Here is a 23,034-nt window from a genome sequence, read left to right on the forward strand (position 1 = left end):
TTATTTAGGTTAAAACAAATTCATCAATGTTTTAGCAGGACTACAACATATAGATGCTAGAATTAGCAAAAGAGCTCATTTATTTCTGTATTCGAAAGGCAGGTGAAGGAGATCCGTCCAAACCACTGACCTCATTGAAGAGTAAACATTACAGATTAAGACATGAAACATAGAATAGCACAAAGTAGACAAATCCACACAAACCATTTCTCTGTAGATGTCTATCAGATTTGGCTTCTTTGAACCAGCAGGTAACTCTTGTTTGGAACCGCAGGGGGACGAGTCACTCAGTCCAGTTTTCATACAGTCAGTTGTTCATAGGTAGATAGGTTGGTTGGTTGATTGATTGATTTGGTTTGGTTTCTTTCAAGTATTAATTGTAGTCAATACAAGAGAAAAATCACACGGATGTATCAAACTCCTTACAGAGATAATCAACTGCATAGATTCAAACAAACAAACAAACAGAAACAAAGACACACTTAAGACACATTTAAATATAGTGATTATTAACTAAATAGTCAAGTAGAAAGTGATTTAGTGCTAGGAAAAAAAGGAGTTGGAAAAAGCAAATTCATATAATCTCACTCCTATTGAGTTATTTTGTGTGAGAGTTTTGCAGTTTTGGATGATAACGCTCCACCACATGCTGCCAGAATGATCACAACCAGTCTCTAGGCTCATATGGTCTGACCAGCAATGACCCTTGACCTGAACCCCATAGAGCAGGTCTGGGACCAGCTGAAGCAGAGACTCTTTTGTAATAAAATTAAGGGTATTATATTAGTTTAATCTGTGTTCCCCCACACTTCAATACAAAATGTAAAGTACGGTAAAACCAAAGAGCAATATAACACATGCACACTCTGACATGGTAAAATATACTTGGATTTGTTCAAAACAAAAAGGGTCTTGGTTACTTTATTTTTTACATAAAATATGAGATTTCCATGTTCATTTGTCATCCAACATAACCCCTAAAATTTAAATTCAGACACCTGCTCTATATTTATGTTGTCAATGGATAAAGCCACTTCTGTTTTTTCTTTATTACCAAATACCATAAACTTTGTTTTTGTTAATTATAATCAAACCACATTTTAAGTTTCATTTCCTTTTTAACACTTTTAAGTTAGGGTTTTAGATTATCCCTGAACAGAGAAATTTGTCTTCATGTCCAAATAAAACAAACTGCAACAACTTAGAAATACCCCAAACATTTATAATTGAACCTTGTGGAAGTCCACAAATAATATTCATGAGATCAGACTTATTACCTCCAAACTGCACATACTGTATTGTCTGTTTTGTAAATAACTGGTGGGCGATTGCTCTAACCCCATACGCATGCAGTTTAGAAATCGAGATAGAATGATCTATGGTGTCAAATTCCTTCTTTAAATCAATGATAACTTTTAATGTATTTTTCTTTTTGTCAATTGCTGTTGAAATTTCTTCAACTACTTTCATTGTAGCAAAACCTGTAGACCTATTAGAACCAAACCCATAGTGATTCTCACTTAACAAGTTATTTATTTTTTTAACAAAAAAATAAACTTTTAACAATGTCAAAGGAAACTTATATTTATTTCAATAAAATTCAGAGCAAAATGGGAAAAATCACATGGAAATCACATTGTCAATAATAAACTCATTGGACGGCGTCCTGACGTCATCACGTAAGTTACGTCAAAAGACGTACGTTCACGCGGCGGTCCCCCCCGCCATTTTATATTTTCAACAGGCCGAGCAGCCGCAGTACGCAGCCAGCTATCTCCACGTTGTTTTCAGCTCCATTTCCAGCATTTTTATCTTCACGGAGTCTCTTTTTGGCGGTTCTACGTTGAGCCACCGAACCCGCGGACAGTCCCGCTCCTCCTTCAGGTCCATGAACTAAAAGCTGCTGGACTCTGGAGGAGAGAAGGTGAGTGTAAGGGCGCAGTTAGTGGTTAGCTCCATGCTAACGGGAGCGCTACATCCCACGAGCGGAGCAGACGCCTCCGGCTGCCTCCGGACGGCCAAACTCTTAACTTGTACGCAGACCATAACGTGTACTACTGTGGGAGGGGGTTCCTGATGTTCTACTTCTGGATGCATGAAATGCGTTGAACGCGTCCCCCGTCCTGTGGGGAAGTGAACAATAAGCGCGTGAAGCTAGCTAGCTAGTACGGGTATTACGGCTAGCTAGCTAGCTAGCTAGCTGCCCTGACAGCTAGTTTCGCTGCTTCATTGTGTTGCGGCAGATCCGTGTCTGATATCATGCATGTTTTCCTTATCGATCAAGTGAAAGATGACGCAGTTCCTCCCGCCGAACCTGTTGGCCCTGTTCGCCCCCCGGGACCCGATTCCGTTCCTGCCTCAGCTGGAGAAGCTGCCCCACGAGAAGCATCACAACCAGCCGTACAGCGGCATCGCCCCCTTCATCAGACACTTCGAGGTGAGCGTCGCTGTCACGTGCGAGCCTCCGTCCCCCCGATGCCTCTGTCTCACCTTCCTACTGTTTCCCACCAGGATCCTAGAGATGCCCCCCCACCAACCAGAGCCGAGACCCGCGAGGAACGCCTGGAGAGAAAGGTGAGTTTCCTCCCCCCTTTGCACATGTGCTCAAATACAGAACCTGATGGATAAATAAACGGTTTATCTCTGCTTTCATCCAGAAGATTTCATATTTGCGTTTGTTTTGCTTTATGGCAGCTGGCAGTAGCACAGATTCTGTCACATCAACCCAATGAATCATGGGAGATGTAGTAAACTCTGTGACACTGATGCAAATCTCCGGGCTTCATTATTGGATGCACTTTTTACACGGTCTGACACCGGATCCTGCTTGAAGCTACACTTCCACCATTGTTAGCTGGTATTTTGTCAGGGTGAGGAACTGGGGGTGTTTTACAAACTTTTTCCAAAATAAGAGCCATTGGCCTAAGTTGCTGCACAGTAGTGGTGCAGACATTTTTTTTAATCAAAGTGTCTTAAATAGGAAGTAAAAGTCTTCTGTGATCTGTAGTACTCCCAACTGAAACCTGGGCGTATTTCGATGAACGTAGAGCTAATATTCTGGCGATGGAAAATGTTTTTTTTTTTAGAACAAATAGGTGAAATTGAGTAATTTCTCATGGCACACTCAACCATCTCTTTACTATATAAACCTCTAACCTGATCCTGTCTGTGCTGCAGCGTCCACCAGTCGTTACTGTTTGGATCTCTGATTGTGCTGCGTAGATAACGATGGAAGGCATGTATACAGAAAATTAGGATTAAAATTGCATTTGTTAGTATTGTTGTTTGAGAAACTCAACGCCTGGATAGCTCCTTTATCGCTCGCCATTTTTGTTGCACAGATAATGTTATGTTGGGGTTGTAACGTTTCAGTTGAGCGTCTTGAGCCATAAAGGAAATTTATTTGTGAACTTGTGAATTGACTGAAGCAGGAGTTTGGCTGTGAAGCACAGACCTAATGAATGCAGATTCTCAAAGGAGGGGTAGTTGAATTACAGTCCTAACTCCTTCATTCAGCATTTTCTGCCTCGGTGAAAACCTCTCAAGTCTATAGAAATATTATACCAGGCAGGAGCCCAGCACAGGTGCATGCTGGCAGCAGACAAGAAACCAAGTGCGGGATTATGTCAGCTCTGTGCTGATGCTCTGCTGTTGGAGGCTCTGCGGTTGGCCGTCACCATTTTCTTTTCTGTTTCCAGAGGAGAGAGAAGATTGAGAGGCGACAGGGAGAAGTGGAGACAGAACTGAAGCTCTGTGAGTTTGTCACTTTCTTCACGCCGTTCTCCTCAAACGGTGAAAAGCTTTGTGCTCATCCTTCCTGTTTGTTCCATGTCAGGGGACCCCCATAATGACCCCAATGCTCAGGGGGATGCCTTCAAGACTCTGTTTGTGGCACGAGTGGTGAGTATTTGTCTTGGTTCTTCTCACTCCTTGTTCACATCTGGTAATTAAAACCTTTTTGTTTCAGAATTATGATACGACAGAGTCCAAACTTCGCCGTGAGTTTGAAGTCTATGGCCCCATTAAACGGGTAGCTATTGATTATTATTTTTCTGTGTCCAGATTTTCTTCAAAACATGAACCCTTTTGTCTTTACAATGTGAGAAAATTCTCCTGGCTCTTCAAAATACTATAAAAAAAAGTAAAGAGCCGTGCGTGAAGCGTTTTGGCGCCGCTTTGTGCGTGTCGTCGTGCGCTGACTGCATGTCTGCTGCCTCCGCTCTGCCGAGTCTCACCAGGAGTTTTTCTTTTCAGATTTACATCGTCTACAACAAGGGAACAGGGAAGCCCCGCGGCTACGCCTTCATAGAGTATGAGCACGAGCGAGACATGCACTGTGAGTACGGCTGAGGCATCGGCCACCAAAGCCAGTCTGTGTTGGTGTGTGTGGATCAGAGCACTGCTCGTCACTGATGCTTCTGTAAGGAGACCAGCAAACTGAGCTCTGCTCACCAGATCCATGTCTGCTGCTCGTCTGACGTGTGTGTGTGTGTGTGTGGGGGGGGGGGTCTGCTCGATGTGTCGCCGGTGGACTAACAGTTGCGTTTAAAGGGGGGAGGAGTCATTTATTGGAGGCGTCGGGGTGGAGTAACAGAAATGTTTGATCTGTGAACCTGAACATGTTTGCTTGTCAAAGGGCACATTGTCTTTAAGTGTGAGGAGTTGTAGTTCAGTGGAAGAGCCGCTCTCCCGGTGGGACTGTGATGGTAAGCTCAAGGTGGACACCAAACACGGAGCAGGCTTTCTGCCAATCACTCGTCACCTTTAATCATTCAGTCTTGAGTTTGTCTGTCAGTTTGAGTGGTGGTCTTCAACCCTGGTCATGTTGGAATAAGAATTCTCCTGATCCGGATGCCACCAAATGTAAACATAGTCCAGACTCGACCCAATGCTTGAGTTTTGCTTCCTGGTCTGGTTCACACAGAGCCTGCAGGTCTGACCTGGTGACCTATGCTGACCTTTGGTGCAGGCGAGACATCGTCTGCACCAAAGGTCAGCCCAGATCCTGTTCTGCTTTAGACCAGAACAGCAAAAGACTAGACTGAGGGGAAAACTGGAGGTTCTAGATTCTGCTCATGGGGCAGCAGTCAAAAGGCAAAATGGTTTTATTGGTATTCAGAGCAGAAAGTTCTGTGGTAGTTTGGAACTGTGTTTGGAAGAAGGCTGCTGAGTTTTCACACATGCATGAATAGTCTTATGTTTTTGGAGCTTCAATGATAAAAACTGTCATGATTGGATCCGGCAAATTCTGTGAAATTTGGAACCTCTTCAGGGCTTTCACTTCTGCCTAGCTGTGACTGTTAAGCAACAGTTCAGTCTTTGGTTTTGCTGACGAGGTGCTTTTTCATGCCGTCTATGTTCAACTGCGACTTTTTAAAAATGATGCCATTCACGTGCGAAGTTAACAGCTTAAAAAAACAACAAAACAGCAGATATTTCCTTTCCTACCAAACACAAAACATCAGCGAGGCAAGCAAAGAGAAAAGGACCTGCAGGTTGAATCTCCAGTCTGTCTTAAGTAGATGTGTGCCACGACGTTCAATAACTTATTGAGCTCTTTCCAGAGCTTAGTTCCATCAGCGTCTTTTGCATCGCTGCTGGAACCAGCAGGAGTCTGACCGGCTTCTCTGTGAACGTGCTCTCTGGGTCGGGAAAGATGCTCCCTGGTTGGGGGCTGCAAGATTCCATGTGAATGAAGCGGGACCAACAGATTCGTGGGAGGCCTTCACAGTGAACTGAACTCTAGTCACTGAACAGGTTCCTGCTTCTGGATTTAATATCGAGATAGATCTTTATAGTCATTGTCACGAGTACAATGAAATTCCAAAGGTGCTTCCTGGTCTGTGAAACACCCATGCACTAAAACTAGCCATGGTAAAACCTAAAAACGACCAAAAAAAATCATAAAGTGCATTATTCTGTAACTAAGAAGGGATTAAAATAATTTTTGCCAAACAAAACCAGAAAAAAGTAAAAAAAAAAAAAAAAAGCCAATGCACATTTTAAGCAGTCTAATAGAAGACAGCAAACGTCAGTCAATTTTCCGTTAATTAATGATGATATTAATTTCGGTATTCTCGTTGAAGCGGAGAGCTCTGTCTGTCTATGTGTGTGCAAGGGGGGCGGGGCTGTTGTTAAGACAGCACGCGCCGCGCGCGCACACACACACAAGACAAGGCAGCGTACACACAGTCTCGTAAGGTAGACGTGAGCGACCCTAGAGTAAGAACACCCGTTTCTGCGTAAAATTAATGAAGTTTGCGTCAAGGAGCCCCTACCATGCTGTCACCTAGCTGCTACGATGACCGTATGTTGCGCTGTTTGTGTAGAACACGCTGTAGCGGCGTTTTCTACACAAAACAAACAGGTAGAGAGGCGGGGCTTAGATTCACCGCTTATGATGCCAGACCCGTGACAAACTATCAGCTGCTTCCTAATACTTAATAATAATTAACGACTAATGATAGTTGTCATCCGTAAAATTAATATAATTTATTGCGTTTACTGGATTTAAACAAAAATAAATAGAAAGGGGGCTGCATCAAAGTGAATTTGTTTCCATCGTCTCACTCAATCCTAACCCTGGTGTTTGACAGACAGAAAAGTCTGTTCAAGGTTGTGGAAAATGGACAAAAGATCAAAGGAAACATCACGCTCATAAAGAATAAAAATAATTAGATTAAATAAATATCCTGTCTGGAACATTCTCATGTATAAGGTAAAATGTTTTGTTAAAAAACAGTGTTGTTGCACAATGAGGAAATAAAACAAATAAAACTGTTCTTAATTTGTTATTTATTTATTTATTTTTCGTCCTCAAAAAGTATCGATAAGAGTACCGTTAAAATACCGGATCGATAAGCAGTATCGATAAGAGTAGTAGTATCGTTAAAACCTTAACGATACCCATCCCTAATTGTGCATCTGGCGCCTCTATCAACGCGTGTCAAATTTGCTGTTGTACATAATGTTGTACATGTACCTTGCCTGTACATTGAATCTAGCCAACTTGATGTGCAAATCGCGTTCAATGTGAATACAACTTAAGTCTGAAGGTAGAACCTCTAGAACACGTCTGCAAGAAACTGAGACCACGTCCCAGATCAGCCGTCTGTGGCGTCCAAATACTCAACTCAAATTACGATCTGAGATTTTGTTAAATGGATTCATTCTTTCATTTCAATCTAAGGCCATTTTGAGTTTTGAATGTTTCTGAAATCTGTGACATAATTAGCCAGAAAATGGGGAATTTCATTAAATTAAGTTTTGAAATTAAGACATTTGTTTTTGGAAAGAAACTGACTTTAAGAAAATGTTTTTCTTTGTTTTGATTCAGTGATGTTTCAGTTAAGTTAAGGCCTGTTTAATCCAGCTTTAGTCCTTTCAAAGAAAGGCGGCCCCACTGGGCCTCACAGAACCTTCACAGCTGGTTCTGTTCCAGCCAGGATGACACTGCAGGAAGCAGACTCAGAGTCCGGGGTGGGGGGGTTCTTGTAGGGAGCTCAGGCACCGGGCAGACCTGCAGAGACCTGCTGTGGAAGCAGAAATGAAACTTTAGTGGCACCGTCTTTGTTTCGGTACAACAAGCTCTTCAAGACCAGAGTTGCTGAATCACAGCATCGTAGCAAACAGCAGGGGGTGTACTGGTGGGGGGGCGGGGGACTAAACAGCATATTAACTGTGTGTTGTTCTCATTGCCACTGCAGCCGCCAATCTGTGATGGCTATTGGCCAAAGCTGGCTGGCAGATGATGATGGTTATGATACATCTACACCCTACTACCACAGCTCAGTATATGGTTGGTATAATGGGTTTGTATGATGGGTAAGATTTCTTTCCACCCTCCATCTCCTACATAGGGAACATGGGCTACGTTCAGTGGCTAAAGCATCTTCTTTAAGTGCTTCTGTAATAACCTTTTGGTGCAAGTACAGCAAACTGGATTGTAGGCTTTAACCATTGAACGCACCCCTGCTAACTAGCTTAGTCAACATTCCCCAGGGACTTTGCCTTTTATGTTAAAGCCACCTCCAGGCAGCCAAAGGTCTGTATATTTGCAACTTTGAGTCTCCTATGGTAAAAATGTAAAGGCCAACACACCTAAAAAATGTCCCCACTAAAGTCTAGGTCCTGTTTGTTCAAAGCCAGAAACCGTTCCGTCACTGATGATGGAGATCAAAACCAGGTTACAGGATTAGTTCAAAGGTGCTTGGTGGTTTTAGCTCGTAATGGAGAAATGTGGACGAAGGTTAGGGACCAATGCCGTGCGGGGGGGGGTAGTATCACAAGATTGAGTTCAGAGAAGTTCTAGAGAACGTAGAGGATTAGCTTCACACGGTGGGTACGATTGTGGTCATCTGCTGGATTGACTTCCACTGTCGTGCTGTAGTACGATGCTCTGTTAAATACAGGAAAACCAGACAGAGATACGTGTCTGCTTCTGTTCAGAAGCCGTTTTTGTTCCAAAGGATCCCAGAAGCCTGAGCTGGCTTTAACAGAAAAGGCAGATGAGGGGAATTTCTTGGTAATACAGTCCAATGGGTTTTCCATGCCTCATCTCCTACATGTTTAGGTAGGCACCCATTAATGTAGCCTTCAAATGAGTTGGAGCCGGGTCAAGCTGCAGCTTAGAGAAGTCAGTGCAGCCTGGCTGGATCAGTGTCACTATTCAGGTACATAACAGACTTCATAGCCGTTCCTCAGGTGGCTGATCCTGTCAATATCCAGCTCACTTTATGTGTGCTTTATTTTCCTCCAGCAAAAGATTTATTTTGTCTGGTGGGTTTTGCCAGCATTGTGTGGGTTTGGTAAGGCCCTGGGTTGTATCAATCAGGTAGCGGGGGGGGTTTTGGTAAGGCCCCCGGTGGAGCTGTTATACACTGGGGTAGAGACTGTCGTGCGGACATCATTGGGAGATTATGGGAAGAGTTCTGTGTGAATGAAGGGATGTGGTAAGACCCTCTGTACGCCAGGATGTGAGTGTCCTCCTCGCTGCATCACTTCCTGGTTGCAGACACGAGGAACCAGATGGGACTGCCTTGCACAAAATCAGCCTGAAGATGGTCATGGAGTTCTGTGAAACTGTACCTCTTCACAGGCAGAAAACCGCTTTGCTGATGGTTAAAGTGCACTTATGACTTCCATTCTGCTGCGGGGAATAGCCTGGAAACACTTGTTTGGACTCTAGTCCCAGCTTCTGATTTGTTCTGCAGTAACAGATTCATAGTAAATGCTAATTCAGGGTCAATTTAATACATGGAACCATGGACTGCTTCAGAAATGAACAAAAAAAAGTTAGAAATAAAAGTCTGTAAAACATGTTTGAAGTTTTTTTTTTTCTTCAACTGACCACCATGTTGGTTATAATCCAGATTATATGTGGGAAAACTGAAAATATTATTAATCAGTATGGCAATAGCAAAACATTTTCATTTCACTGCAACAGGTTTAAGTAAAAGTCCCAATAACTTAACCCATAAGAACCCAGACCCATTTCTTCTTAATTATAGCATAGAACAGAATAGATTTATTGTTATTATACAGAACACAGCGACATTTAGCAGCAGCTTCCTTGGGCAAGGAATGACAAAGAAAACATGCATGAGGTGTAAGAATGTAAACAGTTAGAAATGTGGTGCATTTTTCTGTCTGCATTCAGGGCTGAGACTTGGATAGAAGCGGCCTCTTAGCCTGATTGTATTGACCTGTATTGCCTCCAAGGTCAACAGCTCCAAGAGGTGGAGTCCAGGGTGGAATCTGTCTTTGGCGACACTATGGGTTAGGGGGACGCTAGGGGGCAGAGAGCGGCCAATGGTATTTTTTTCAGCCTCTTCTCGTCTTCTGTGCATCAGGAGAACCACACAGTAATGGTGTATGTTGGTAGGCTCTCTGTTAGTCACCAGCAGAAGTTCTCCATTCTCAGTACCCTCAAAAAGGGGACGTGCTGCTGAGCCTTCTTCACCGCTGCTGCCGTGTTCAGTGTCAGGTTGTTGGCTGAGGCTCGGTCTTCCTGATGCAGGAACTCATCCCAGTAGGCCGTCTCACCCTCACCTGTTATCCTTGCCACCACCGTTGTGTCATCTGCATATTTCATGTTCTCGGGGTGGGCAGTGAGCAGAGGAGTGGGCTCAGGACGCAGTACTGGGGGTAAGAGTGGAGGAGAGCTGGGAGCCGAGTATCAAATGCTGGAGTCTGTTGGTTAGAAAGTCCCTGAGCCAGTCGCAGGTGGAGGATGAGACTGAATAGCTAGGGCCCACCTTAAGATCAGCGTAGGAGTTACCCAACTCAAACCAAGTGGACCACAGAATCCATTTCTGATGTTATCTTTTGCACCAATGTCACCATGGGTTCCTATGGGTTAAATTATTCCCCAAATGACCCCGCCTACATAGGATGCGGGGCTCTAACATTAAAGGGCTCCATCCGATTGGTCAACAACGTGATGGGCTCCGCCTCAATCTGATCAAATGCACAGAGCCTTCAATACTTTCTTGGGATCCTTTTAGCATGGATGTAAACATTGAGGATAACTTTTCATTGCATGTTGCACAGACTGATAGAGCGATGGGGATACATTCCCGATGTATCGTGCAGACCTAGTCCAGATCTGGTTTCTGCTCTCTAATGCGTAGAACGTGCATTACTTCAGCGTGAAGCCGTCTCCTCTGCAGACAGAACGCTTCACTTGCATGTTTTGCGTTGGAAGAATCTGAGCAGCAACAAGCAGTCACGTCACAAATTTAGATATCTGCTTAGCTCCATGTCTGACAAACCACCTGTTGAAGTCTAACAGGTAACTGGAGTTTGGTGTCTTAAACCGGGTGGTGCTGGTCTCACAGAACCGGATCTCAGAAAAACCCAAATCTGGTTCTAATGTTTTCTGATCCTCTGTGTGTAATAAAAGATCCAACAGAAGAACACTCCAGAAATGGATCTTGAGATGTCTTTAAGGCGGTTTTCTAGCCGCGGGTCCAGGGAAAGTACCATCGCCAGGTTCTGATCAACACAGAACCTGGCGAAGTGTCTGTGGATGCAAGCCTGAAAGGCTCGCATCCCTCCGCCTGTACAGCAGAATGAATGGATGTAGGTCTTTACAGTTAAAATACTGATGATTCAAAAATAGACTAAGTATGAAGAAGTTAAAACATAACAACCCCTCAACGGGTGGAAGGAAGTCTACTCCATTATTCCTCGGCTTTTGCCCAGAGAGCAGCCATCTCGGCTTCACCTGCTCCTGGTCAGTATAATGTACCGTTTTTGTTTTTTTCCCTTGGCCACATTGAAGCTGGTCCCTCCCGGCTCACCTCTTCATTCCTTCTCTCCCATCCTCTCCTCCAGCTGCTTACAAGCATGCCGATGGGAAGAAGATCGACGGCAGAAGGGTGCTGGTGGATGTGGAGCGGGGGCGCACCGTCAAAGGCTGGCTGCCCCGAAGGCTAGGTGAGCCGCTCTGACACGGATGCAAAGGAAGCATCATTAGCGTGTTGATGTTTGTTTCCTGGGTGATGCTAAAGATCGGTAGATGTGGGGAAATGACTGGGATCCTTTGGTGAGAACATTTTATGATACGAGCCCACCAGGGATGTGTGGCGTGTTCAAGAAGGGTGCAGAATGCGGGTCCTTCAACGCCTTTTTAGCAAATAATGTTCACACAGGTCGATACTAGCGCATGTACTCACAGTTAGTGTGAAATGACAAAGCAGTGTAAATCTGGTGAATCTTGCTCCAGTTTTTTCTCACAGCTCTATTCCAATGGTGTCGTAGAATTCCAGACCCACGCAAACTGCAACTGGAACTTCTGTGTTTTGAAAACCCAAACGTCACTACCAAATCTGAGGTCCCAATTGGTCAAAGTTCAACAGGTTTAACTTTCAACACGCGTGTCCTTGTCCTGTAACATTTCTGGTCTGAAAACAGTCTGGAAAACTTGAGTAACGGAGTGCAAACGCCAGGGTTTTGGACACGAACCCCTGACACGCTAATATGTGAGCGTTCCCATAGACGTTTCACTGGTAGCGGTCGCTGGAACGCATGTTTCCGAGCCGGGTGTGAACACAGCATTGGAGAACGGAGCCCTGTGTCGCATTTGACTGGTGTTCTCTGCTGATTAGCTGCTGACGTCCCAAAAACCGGAAGACGACGATGGTTGTCTAACCCTGTTTGTTGTTCACGGCGCCCTCTTGGTTTATGCAGGAGGGGGGTTGGGAGGTACGAGGAGAGGCGGAGCTGACGTCAACATCAAGCACTCTGGACGAGATGATGCGTCGCGCTACGACGACCGTCCCCTGGGGGGGTGAGTTCCGGCTAAGCAGGGCTGTCTTCCTGAAGACTGTTCTTACCTGACGGGTTGTGTTTCCGCAGTGACCGTGACCGTGGAGAGCGCAAGGAGCGCAGCCGCGACCGCGATCGGGACAAGGAAAGGGAGCGGCGCCGGTCCAGATCCCGAGATAGGCGGCGCCACATACGCTCCCAAGACCGGGACAGGGACAGAGAGAAACCAATCGCAGAAGACGGCGCTAGCAGCCGTCGCCGCGAGCGAGAACGGGATCGCGGAGCGGCTGCAGGGGTGGGGGCCGCTGCGGGGGGGAGCAGTAGAAGCAGGGAGAGGAGTCGAGACAGGAAACGGCGGAGCAGGAGCCGAGATCGCAAGCGAGAGCGGGAGCGAGGCAAAGGGCTGGATGGAGAGGAGGCCGGTCAGGGAGACGGCGTTCCAGAACCTGGTGAGCGCATTCCAGAGGAGCAGGAAGGAGAAGTGGCTGAAGGAGGAGAGGAACGAAGGGACAGGGAGCGAGACAGGGACAGGAGGCGCAGCCACAGGGACAGGGACAGGCGTCGGGGGGAGCGGGACAGAGACAGGGAGCACAAGAGAGATCGTGGAGACAGAGACCGAGGGGAGCGGAGAGAGGAGCGGCATGCTTCTGCACGGGAGGAGGTGGCTCCTCAAGGAGACGGCGCCAACGAGGAGGATGGAGGCCCAACACACATGGAGGAGTACGGCCAGGAGGCCATGATGGACCAGCAGATGGTCCCGTCGGTGGACGGCTACGGCTCCGAGAACGGCTTCAAGATGGAGCCAGTAGGAGAGGAGTACTGAGGCGGGGGTAAACTCCGCCCCCCGCATGCCTCAAGCCTCAGACCTTCAGGGTTTCCGGCCCCTAAATGCTCCTGTCAGCCCGTTTGTATCATTGCTCCTGCAGTGGGGGGTGGGGGGTCTCTCATTGGAACTCTGCAGTTTTGTTAAAACATCAAAAACCTGTCAGTTTGACTCATTTACAGAGGGGGGGGGCATCAATGAAGCAGCAACATGTCTCTGTAAGACGTTAGTGTGTGTTGCTCGTTTTGTTTTTCATGTTTTTTGAATATCTGCTGTCAGTAGATTTTCAGGGTCATTTTAATAAAGATGTGACTTGACGGCACAGCCTGTCTGCTTCATGTCTTCACTCGGTTCGGTTCGGTTCTGATCCTGACACGGTGGATCAGCTGCTGGAACGTCATTGGCCGTTCTGCAGAAATCAGAGGCGGGTCCATCCGGGAGCAGCTGCGCTGCAGCGGCTGCGTCAGGCCGCGCTGCACGCGCCTCCGCAGACGCGCGCTCCTTCCGTCTGCTCATCATGTCTGCGGGGCCGCAGCAGCAGCAGCAGTCGGCGCTGTGAGGCGGATCCGTGGATGCGGAGCAGCTCAGGATGATGTCGTCTTTCTACCACCCCGGGAAGGAGGCGGACATGGCGGCCATGGCGGAGCCGCTGTGCCTGGAGAGAGGTAACGGTCTCTGCGTGTCCGCCGTGCGGTCACAGATCAGCTGATGCTGAGGCCTGCCTTGCTTCGTGCGGGGTAAGGTGCAGTCCTTCGCCATGCCGCGCTGAAGAGCCCCGCACCGCGCTGATGTGTGTGAGCGTTCCGTGCGTGTTTGGTGCTGAGAGGCCCGCGAGCGCCGGCGTGAGGACCGCTAAGCGACAGAAACCACAGGCATGTTTGAGGAAACACCTTGTGGGGTCCAGGGCCTGGTTGGGTGTTTTTGAGGACGGGGGCGAACATCCCCAGACCCCCAGCTCCCCTTTCACCTGTTTAATTTTCCAACAATATTATTATTGCAGTTCTCTGGAGAATCTACGACATGAGTGCACATTTTATGGTGTGTGAGCTACATTTGAGGTGACACGCTCCAAAAGATCAACCTATACATGTGTGTACACACTTAGGTGTGTGTGTGCGTATACATACATATACGTGTATACATATATATATATACACATATACATACAAAGTCACTTTTAATTCAACTTCTAAGTTGACAACTTTTATATCTTCGGTCATAAATACTGTTTATGAACTAATAACTCAAAAACTACACAGTAAGAGTACACAAATATTTGTAAGGAGATAGCTTTGAGAAGAAAAAAAGTCCACTCAGTGTAGTTAAATGGTGAAGTGTTTCAGAGGATGTTTGATTTGCTGTTCTGCATGTCAATCATGTGATGTATTTCACGTTGAAGAAGATGACTCGCTGACAGATTAAAAATATATATATATAGTTTATCTTTAATAGCTCCCACTCCAACTATCCACAACAATAAAAGGCTGAACAAACGACATGATCCAAAAATGAGCTTGACTTGTCAAGAAATCGCTAAAATTACAAAGCAACATGATTGACTGTATATGACAACTAGACTGACTGACTCCTCCCCCTGGCGTTCCAAACAGGAAGTGGCTCCAGGAAACTAAAATCCCATTGACTTCTGTAGAGACAGCTGTTGCTCAGTCATTGTAGAGGTCAGAAGAACCGTTCCGGATCTGATACCATTTTCTAACATCTTCTTGATAATCCTTGCTTTTAATTTTTTTCTTTGGTTCAAGTTATTCAAGTTACAAACTGACCAATCAGATGCCTCAAAAATCATGAACCTATAATTGACAGCTTTTCCTGATTGGTCAGAGTGGTCGTCGTAGAAATGTTGACTTAGACTGGTTTGGACCAATCACTGCTTACCGATGTCTGGTTCCAACATGGCGCCGTCCGTATCGCAAAAACATGGCAACTGAATTGGCTTCACTTGGTTGGAGCCGGAAAGAAGACATTTTCTATGGGTGACGTCACACTCACTGCCTCCAGTTCTCATATATTGGGTGGAGTTTTCAAGGGCAGGTGTGACCTTTGACCTACTCACAGCTGATAACCTGGATCAGGTATGTCCAGTCAATCATTCCAAGTTTCTAAAACACACCTCAGCAGGAACGTGGTGGAAATGACCAGGTGAGACCAGGACATTTCTTGGTGACCTGATCCAAGCCTGCCTCTACATCTGAGGACAGGAAGTCTGAGCTCAGGAGCAGAGCAGCGTGACCCGTGAAACCCGCTGTGGTGTAGGGGTCGCCTCTGACACCTGTTTGTGTTGTGGCAGATGTGTGCAGAGTGATCGAACTGTTGGACCGACTCCAGAGGACCGGTGAGCTCCCCCCTCCCAAACTCCAAGCCCTGCAGAGAGTCCTGCAGAGCAAATTCTGCGCCGCCATCAGAGAGGTACTGAGTGTTCGTTGTTGCACTTCACTTTTCATCAAAGTCACCTTAAAGTCCCACTCTGATCATCGTCTGTTTCCAAAGCGTTCCCAGTGTTTTTTTTATTCTGATGATGCAGTTCTTAGCTAAAATCCAAAAACAACAAAAATGGCAGCAACATCGTAGCTTTCCAGTTGTCCAGTTCTGACCCAGATTCCAGCTCAGACCAGGAAAACAAAGACCTTCATGGATCTATAGGTCTGCAGGTGGATCCATCAGAAAGGGGCGGAGCAGGAAGCTCGTGGTTCACGCTGCACATTCTCTACATCACAGCATTTTTTCATCTGCTCCTCATCCACAATGATTTGAATAAAGAAACTCAGAAATGCAAACTGAAGCTTAAATTCTTTTACATATGTCATCAGAAAATGCTACAAGAACATGTTAGAAACGGCATTTCCATTGGAGTGGGTCTTTAAGATCATGTGGTGTTCCGGCTGCTTGCCATGCAGCCGGTCTCTCAGGACCCCTGAGCTGCTCCTCTGCAGCTGCTCTGCTGTCTTTCAGGTGTACGAGCAGCTCTACGACACTCTGGACATTGTCGGGGGACCAGAAGTCCGAGCTCAAGCCACGGCAAAGGTAGAAGAAACCACAAAGTACCTGCAGCTCATTTCCCCTGTGCATATGTTGGCGCTCCGTTCATAAGGTCACGAATGTTCTCCAAACGGGCGTGGTCAGACTCAGTCACTTCCAGCCACTGCAGATCTTCTAGCTCCACTGTTTTAGCGCGTTCCAGAGAACAGGAAGGAGGCTGAAGGACTCCTCAACTGTCACAGAGGTGGAGGAGACACTTCCGCCATTCAAATGAACTGTTCTCCCCCCCTCCCAGGCCACTGTGGCGGCGTTTGCAGCCAGCGAGGGTCACGCCCACCCCAGAGTGGTGGAACTGCCAAAGACAGATGAAGGGCTGGGCTTTAACATCATGGGAGGAAAAGAGCAGAACTCCCCCATTTACATCTCCAGAGTCATACCTGGAGGGGTGGCCGATCGCCAGGGGGGGCTGAAGAGAGGAGACCAGCTGCTGTCTGTCAATGGAGTGGTATGTATGTGTGATGTTCGATTCTCCCTTCTGAATTTGTGAGCTTCAGGAGCACGGGGGGAAGTGTCTGTGGGTCCACGGAGACCCCCGGTGGGATCTGAACTGTGCCGTGTCCCTGCAGAGCGTGGAGGGGGAGCAGCACGAGAAGGCCGTGGAGCTGCTCAAAGCTGCTCAGGGGTCGGTCAAGCTGGTTGTCCGCTACACCCCGAAGGTTCTGGAGGAGATGGAGGCTCGCTTTGAGAAGATGAGGAGCGCCCGGAGACGTCAGCAGCACACCAGCTACTCGTGAGCCTGCTTGTCAGTCCACACCCCCCCCCCCTGGTCTGATGAAGACATCCACCTTCATCGGACCAGGTGGATCACTGACCCACCAGGGGAGTGAAAACTGCGCTCAGCCCAGGGTTGTGGAGAAATGTGCTCCACTGGCGTTTATCGAGGTCGCTGAGGTTCACATACACCTGAAAATGTCCGTTTTTAAGGAGGAGCCACAGGTCTGCAGGTGCCAGACGCGTTTTTCGGCAGCTGCTCCTCAGTTAGAACCTGGTGTTGGCAGCGGCTGCAGCTCTCTGCTGCATCTGAAACACGCCTTCCTGTTTTTCGTCCACACAGGGGTAGGGTTTGTCCTCATCCCAGTCCTCCTGTAGTTGGTCCTCCATTACTTTGGCGGTCGTACCGTATCACCCAGGAGACTACCTGATCAGCTGATTTGGTCATCAAATAAGTAGCATGCCATACGGTTACAGGGCAACATGAAGTCCTCAGGTCGCTCTGCTGGCATGAGCAGCTTACCTGCGTTTTTGTGGACTAGTCTTGAGGAGCCCTTTGGTTCTCTAAGGCAGTGTTTTTCAACCTTTTCTGAGCCGCGGCACACTTTAACCTTAAAAAAAATCCCGCGGCACACCAGCATCCAAAAAAAAAAAAAAAAAAAGGAGAAACTCATGGTCTGTATTGATCTACAGTCCCTCCACAATCTCACATGCATTTTTGATATTATTGTGTCAGAAAAAGCTGGAAACTGCAGCTGTTTTTTTCCCTAAAAAATGCAATAAAAGTTAAGTTAGAAGATTTAAAAACAGATTGATGCGTGTTCGTTGTTTCAAGACGTTTAACAACAGATCTCCTTGTGCGCTGTCAATCTCATGACCCAATGCATCATGGGAGATGTAGTGCATAAAACGGCTGGAGATCGGTTTTCGGAGCTTCAGTGTTTTGTTCACTTGTTCCACGGTCTGATACCGGATTCTGTGCAAAGCTACACCGCTAAAGACGAGCTTTAGCTGGTATTTTTGTTAGAACTGAGCGACTTTACGAGCTAAATCGGGACAAGGAAGTGAAGACTTTAACCACTTCTGATTGGTCAGACCGATGACATGTGATTAAGCTCCCCAAGAATGATTGGTGGAGACAGTTAAAGGGACGGGACTTTTCCAAAATACAGCCGAAGGTGCAGCTGAATCGCGGTACTGTACAGTCATTCTTATCAAAATGTCTTTAATAAAATAAAATAAACGCAAAGAAAATGTATTTTACATCTTTTATATTCCTAACTCCTCAGTGTTTTATCAGGGCCTGTTTGGATGAACAGAGAGCTGAAATCCTGGAGATGGGAAATGTTTTTAGATCAGTTAATGAGGACAATTTCCCACGGCACACTAGTGTGCCGCGGCACACTGGTTGAAAAACACTGCTCTAAGGGTTGGGTCAACCCATCTGTATCTGAGGAGGTCCGGTACAGGTAAACTGAAACTTTGGAGAAGCTTTTTTTTTTAACTTCAAGATCTTCTATGGTCGCTGAGTAGGCTGCATTGAATTGTCTTCCCCCCCATAACCCTTGTGTTATATTGTGGGGTCAAAATGACCCCACCCTTTCACTGACGTGTTATCCCTACCATGACACAGGTGGATAAAGGTGGAGAGGATGGTAATGTGTCTTGGATAGAACAAGAGTTAGGCTTGGCATCGGGTGTGTGACGCGTGTGAACCCAAGTTTAGCCTGTGTCCCTGATTGGTCAAAGTTTGACCTTGTTTACCCTTCAACACGCATTCGTTCAATAGCTGCATGTTTTTGCACGCAGAACTCAAAAACTGGCATAGAAACTGGCGTAGTTACGTGTGAATGCAAGAGTTTTGAGTGTGGAAGCCCGAAATGCACATTTACACGCATTTACACAGACCTCTACACCGCTCTGCATGATCTAGCTTCTGTCTTCTGGAGATCTGCGTGTCTGAATGGATGGATGGATGCTTCTTCATGACTCGGTCTCTCTTTCCAGGTCTCTGGAGTCCAGAGGCTAATCCATCTCCACCCTCCTGTTTCTGCCTCCAGAAGGTGGGAAAGAACAGAAAACCGTCTCCACCCAAACAGTTCAGGATCTCTCCCTCCTTCCTTCCTGCTCCTCAGAAAGTGCTGTCAGATGATTCCTGTAAAATTACCTGGACATTGTGACGTTGTCAGCATCTGTCATGCTCTGGCCACACATCTTCTTCTGTGCGTGTGGCTCAGCTGTGTGTTTGTTTGTTTCTCAGCAGAGGAGCGAAGCCTTCAGCCTTTATCACTCCAACACCAACCTGAGCTAGAGGGCTAATAGTTCAAGAGCTACAGTTACCTCAACAGTTACCTTTGAGATGGTTTTGTATTTATTCCTGTAATCATGTGTTTGCATAACTCTCCATAAAATAAACGTTCATTTCAAATCTTCTGCGTCACATCAGAGTCCGGTTTTTCAGAGCCCCCATCCTGGTCTGCAGCCCCCACCCCAACAATCCTTCCTCAACAGCACAACAGATATTTGACACCAGGAAACAATAAAAGAGCAAACGTTGTGGTTAATGAGACAATGACAACACAAATACAAAGAGAAAAACGTGGACTGACAATCCACAGATGACACAGATTTGAATTTTAGTTCAACGGAATCATTTAAAAGATGATTTGGGTTAAAAAAACGTTTCCTGTACTTCAGATAGTATATAAAATAGATAGTATATAAAAGTAAACTTCAAGTATACATCCTCACTTTTAGGACAGATTAAGTGTAGTTGTAGTACACTTAAATAGATTACTTTTTGCTGAGTACAGATTTAAGACACTGTGTGTCAGATGCAGCCCAGACCATAACAGAACCACCTCCGTGTTTCTCAGCTGAACAATCTTCCCTTCCAACCATTTCTACAGCTGGACAAAGAACTGATGTCTCCACTGTTGTCTCGTTTGTCCAAAGGACAATCTACTGGAAGCTCTGTGGTGTGTCAAAATGCATTGTGGGAAATTTTATAGCAATAACGAATTATTTTATTCTTTGAAAATCTACCATTGTCACTGTTAATGTGTGAAACTTTTGTAATGCTGACATTTGAAGTGTTGCCGATGTCGGACTCAGTTTTTAAATAAAGTTTGAGAGAAGAAAAAAAAAGTAGATGCGAACCGGAAGCGGAAATGGGATCTGACGTCAGAGAAGGTTGAACGAGTAGCGGCAAAGTGTCGCTAGCTTCCCAGAGGGTGAAATGATCCGGACAGAGTGACGCAGGAGGGAAACCGTGAGCTCTGGGCCGTGACGTCACACGAACGAAACGGTGTTGGCCGGTTTTTGCGGGTTCTGTGCGCTCGCGACCAGCGTGAACACCAACGGGAAAAACCGCAAAGCTGCGTGGAAACTAGAAGTTCTTCTAAACACGCCATCATCCGTCCTCACAGGTAAGCTGCAGGTCACTTTTGTGTTTTTTCTTTTATTTCCTCTTTAGTCTGGAAAAGACATTGAATAAACAGCCTAAAGGGTTTAGATGAACAGACCGTGATGGACAGATCCGGGCAGTGGCGGACTTAGCCGTTTGGGGGCCACGGGCGAACAAACACATGGGGCCCCTCTGCAGTGGTGGTATTAATCATAAAAATAAATCTTCCCTGTTGGCTAAAATGTCAGTGGAATAACTTATTCCCTGGTCCACCGCTTCCTTTACCGAGATGTTTATGAAGCACGTCTGTCTGAGCATGCTCAGTTGGGATAAGCGGTTCCAACGTTTGCTTTTCCCATCAGGATGAGCTTCCCGGACCTCCTTTCTCCTCCTCAGTCTCCTTCACCTGCTCCCCTTCCACTTCCATCCTCCTCAGTCATTTGCTGCCCTGAGCTTGACCTGTCGGTCACGTCTAGCCCCGCCCCCAACCCTCTCCACACAGAGGTGAAGCCACAGACAAAGAGCGCACGCCCACAAGGAGCACCTGGAAGGAGGAAAAACTCAAAGGTAACGACCTCATCATCACCTGTGCTTCGGTTTGGAATGAGAAGGAAAACAGAAAATCAGTTTCTGCAGGTTCCAGTTCCTAAATACTAAAAGCCCAACGTCATCACTGGTTGTTGTGCCTTTTAGCAAAGTTCACCTGAACAAAAACATCTTTGAGAACAAGATGATCCGTCAGTAGAGAAGAACAGGCAATAACTGTAGCACTAATGAGTATTAGGATGTGCTCACCTGTCCCAGAGAGAACAGGTGAGGCTTTTAGGAAAAGGTGAGCATCATCAGACGGAGCCTCACTCCTACAGAAAAACCGTTCAACGCCTGGAAAACCACCGAGCCACAAAGTTCTGACTCGTTCCTCTTCTGCTGAAGGTGACGTTTGCAGAGCTGGACGTCGTCGCAGGAGCGCAACAGCCGTCTGTCGCTGCTGCCCTGCAGCCAGGGAGGGGGCGGAGCAAAGGCCGTCAGCATGGTAACCTGCACAGCTTCATTTGGAAACACATCACAGACCTTCATGAAACACGTTCTGAAGGACTTCACGCTGAGAAGACGTTCCTGAGAGCTTCTCTAAGAGGCTTTCTGCTTTTACTGATCACAAATGGAAACACATTCTGGACCGGCTCACATCTGAGGCTCGTCTCTGAACTTGCTGCTAGATTTCCTCCTGAAACAGAGTTAGTGCACAAAGGAAAGGAAGCAGAGTTATGAAGACTCGTAGAAGTGAAGGAACGGGGGGGGCTGAGCATCCTCCCCCAGCTAAAGGGTTGGTGGTTCTATAGCTGTCACATGGCAGGTGTTTGCACATCTGCACACATAGGAAGTGTGTAAAAGCACATTAGATGGTAGAAGAAAGGGGCTACAGCTGAATGATGATGGCTTTTACTGCCAGAACAGTTCCAGGACGACCTCAGCGCCTCACGCCGCCAACTCTGAGTCACAAACTGGCTTCATGCATGTTTCCGTTTGCAGAGCTTTGCCGTCTCCACTTCAGAGTTTAAACATGTTCTGTTTCTGCTTGGAGCCCACAGAGCTTCACCAGAACCTTCTGCATCCAACCAAGACCCAAGCTGTCTGGAGAGGGCGGAGCTAAACACCACTCTGGCTCTGAAGGCGGAGCTTCAGTCATTGCAGGTCTGCATGTTCCACTGAATGCTGGCTGCAAAGGGGAGCAATGCTCTATGGACTTGGTTCTGATTTCCCTCCAAAAATGAGTGTAGTCCAGTCTCTTCTCTGTCCTGTTAATGACATATGTTGGGGGGATGGGGGTTAGTAGAGGCAGGACTTAACGTTCGCCGTGTCCCGCCTAATCACCTGTTTGTGACAGGAAGTGGGAGGAGCCAGCCCCACTTCCTGCCGGTTTTGTGTTTCACATTAACTAAACATCTGTTGATGCTGCAGCCACAGTGAAGTTCTGCTTCCAAAGGCTTTCATGCTGTTACACCATCATGACTGAGCTGGTTACCATGGTGACTGTCGCCCTGCAGGAGGCGGAGTTTGACTCTGAGAAGGCTCTTCACGAGACTCTGCAGAAGTCCGAGAGGACCAAGAACCTGATCAATGCCAGAGCCACTGAAGGTAAGGCGGAGCTCCCACAATGCACCTGAAAGTGCTTCAAAGTGCACCCCCACTCCAGGAGGACACGGTCTCTGCACACCGACCCAGAACACAGAGCGGGCCGCCTGCAGAGACCGGCCTCTTGCTGTTTGATGGTGTTTGACGTCTGCGTCTCCGTCCGTCCGTCCAGTGGTGAACATCTCCCGCTCTCAGCTCCTCTTCCACTCGCTGGTGAGCGTGGACGTGCAGCAGGAGCAGCTCCTCAGTCGGGTCCTGAAGGAGCGGCTGCACCTCCCCCCCACGGCCAGCTGTCCCCCCACCCCCACAGCCGAGGGGCCCACACTACTCTTCTTCAAGACCAGCAGCCTTGTTCACCAGAAGCCCCTCCCACAAGAGGAGGGGCTTCTTGACAGTAAAGCACTTCCCTCACCATGCCCCCCCCGGTTCGCCTTTGATCTGTACAGACGGCAGAGATGCTGGGAGGCGGCGCCGTGACGCACAGGACGTCTGCACACCGTTTTTTAAGTCTTGTCATTTTCAATAAAGTTTTTAAAATTTAAAGGTTCCAGTTTGACTAAGTTCATTAAAATGATTGGGAGGGGCTTCATGTTTTAGCAGTTTTATCACATTAACCCTTCCGAGGGCATTTCCA

General features: G+C 46.9%; 3 protein-coding genes across 3 annotated transcripts; all 3 read left to right on the top strand.

Moving 5' to 3' along the window:
* The first annotated feature begins 1,719 nt into the window (after positions 1-1,719).
* Positions 1,720-13,417, top strand: snrnp70 (small nuclear ribonucleoprotein U1 subunit 70). Its single transcript, XM_004071876.3, has 10 exons — positions 1,720-1,924; positions 2,285-2,437; positions 2,512-2,574; positions 3,699-3,753; positions 3,836-3,900; positions 3,968-4,030; positions 4,255-4,336; positions 11,338-11,439; positions 12,193-12,292; positions 12,361-13,417. The coding sequence occupies exons 2-10, from the start codon at positions 2,291-2,293 to the stop codon at positions 13,091-13,093; spliced, it is 1,410 nt and encodes a 469-aa protein (XP_004071924.1). The 5' UTR covers positions 1,720-1,924; positions 2,285-2,290; the 3' UTR covers positions 13,094-13,417.
* A 111-nt stretch (positions 13,418-13,528) lies between these two features.
* lin7b (lin-7 homolog B, crumbs cell polarity complex component) lies at positions 13,529-19,301 on the top strand. The gene is made up of 6 exons (XM_004071877.3): positions 13,529-13,758; positions 15,402-15,520; positions 16,064-16,135; positions 16,386-16,595; positions 16,717-16,880; positions 18,869-19,301. The coding sequence occupies exons 1-6, from the start codon at positions 13,683-13,685 to the stop codon at positions 18,888-18,890; spliced, it is 663 nt and encodes a 220-aa protein (XP_004071925.1). The 5' UTR covers positions 13,529-13,682; the 3' UTR covers positions 18,891-19,301.
* Positions 19,302-20,015: 714 nt separating this feature from the next.
* LOC101155771 (protein phosphatase 1 regulatory subunit 35) lies at positions 20,016-22,943 on the top strand. Its single transcript, XM_004071884.4, has 6 exons — positions 20,016-20,289; positions 20,630-20,834; positions 21,201-21,300; positions 21,850-21,959; positions 22,313-22,403; positions 22,573-22,943. Exons 2-6 carry the CDS (start codon positions 20,631-20,633, stop codon positions 22,875-22,877), a joined length of 810 nt encoding a protein of 269 aa, XP_004071932.1. The 5' UTR covers positions 20,016-20,289; position 20,630; the 3' UTR covers positions 22,878-22,943.
* The last annotated feature ends 91 nt before the right edge of the window (positions 22,944-23,034 follow it).

This window comes from Oryzias latipes, chromosome 8, assembly GCF_002234675.1.
Source record: "Oryzias latipes chromosome 8, ASM223467v1".
Lineage (NCBI taxonomy): Eukaryota > Metazoa > Chordata > Actinopteri > Beloniformes > Adrianichthyidae > Oryzias > Oryzias latipes.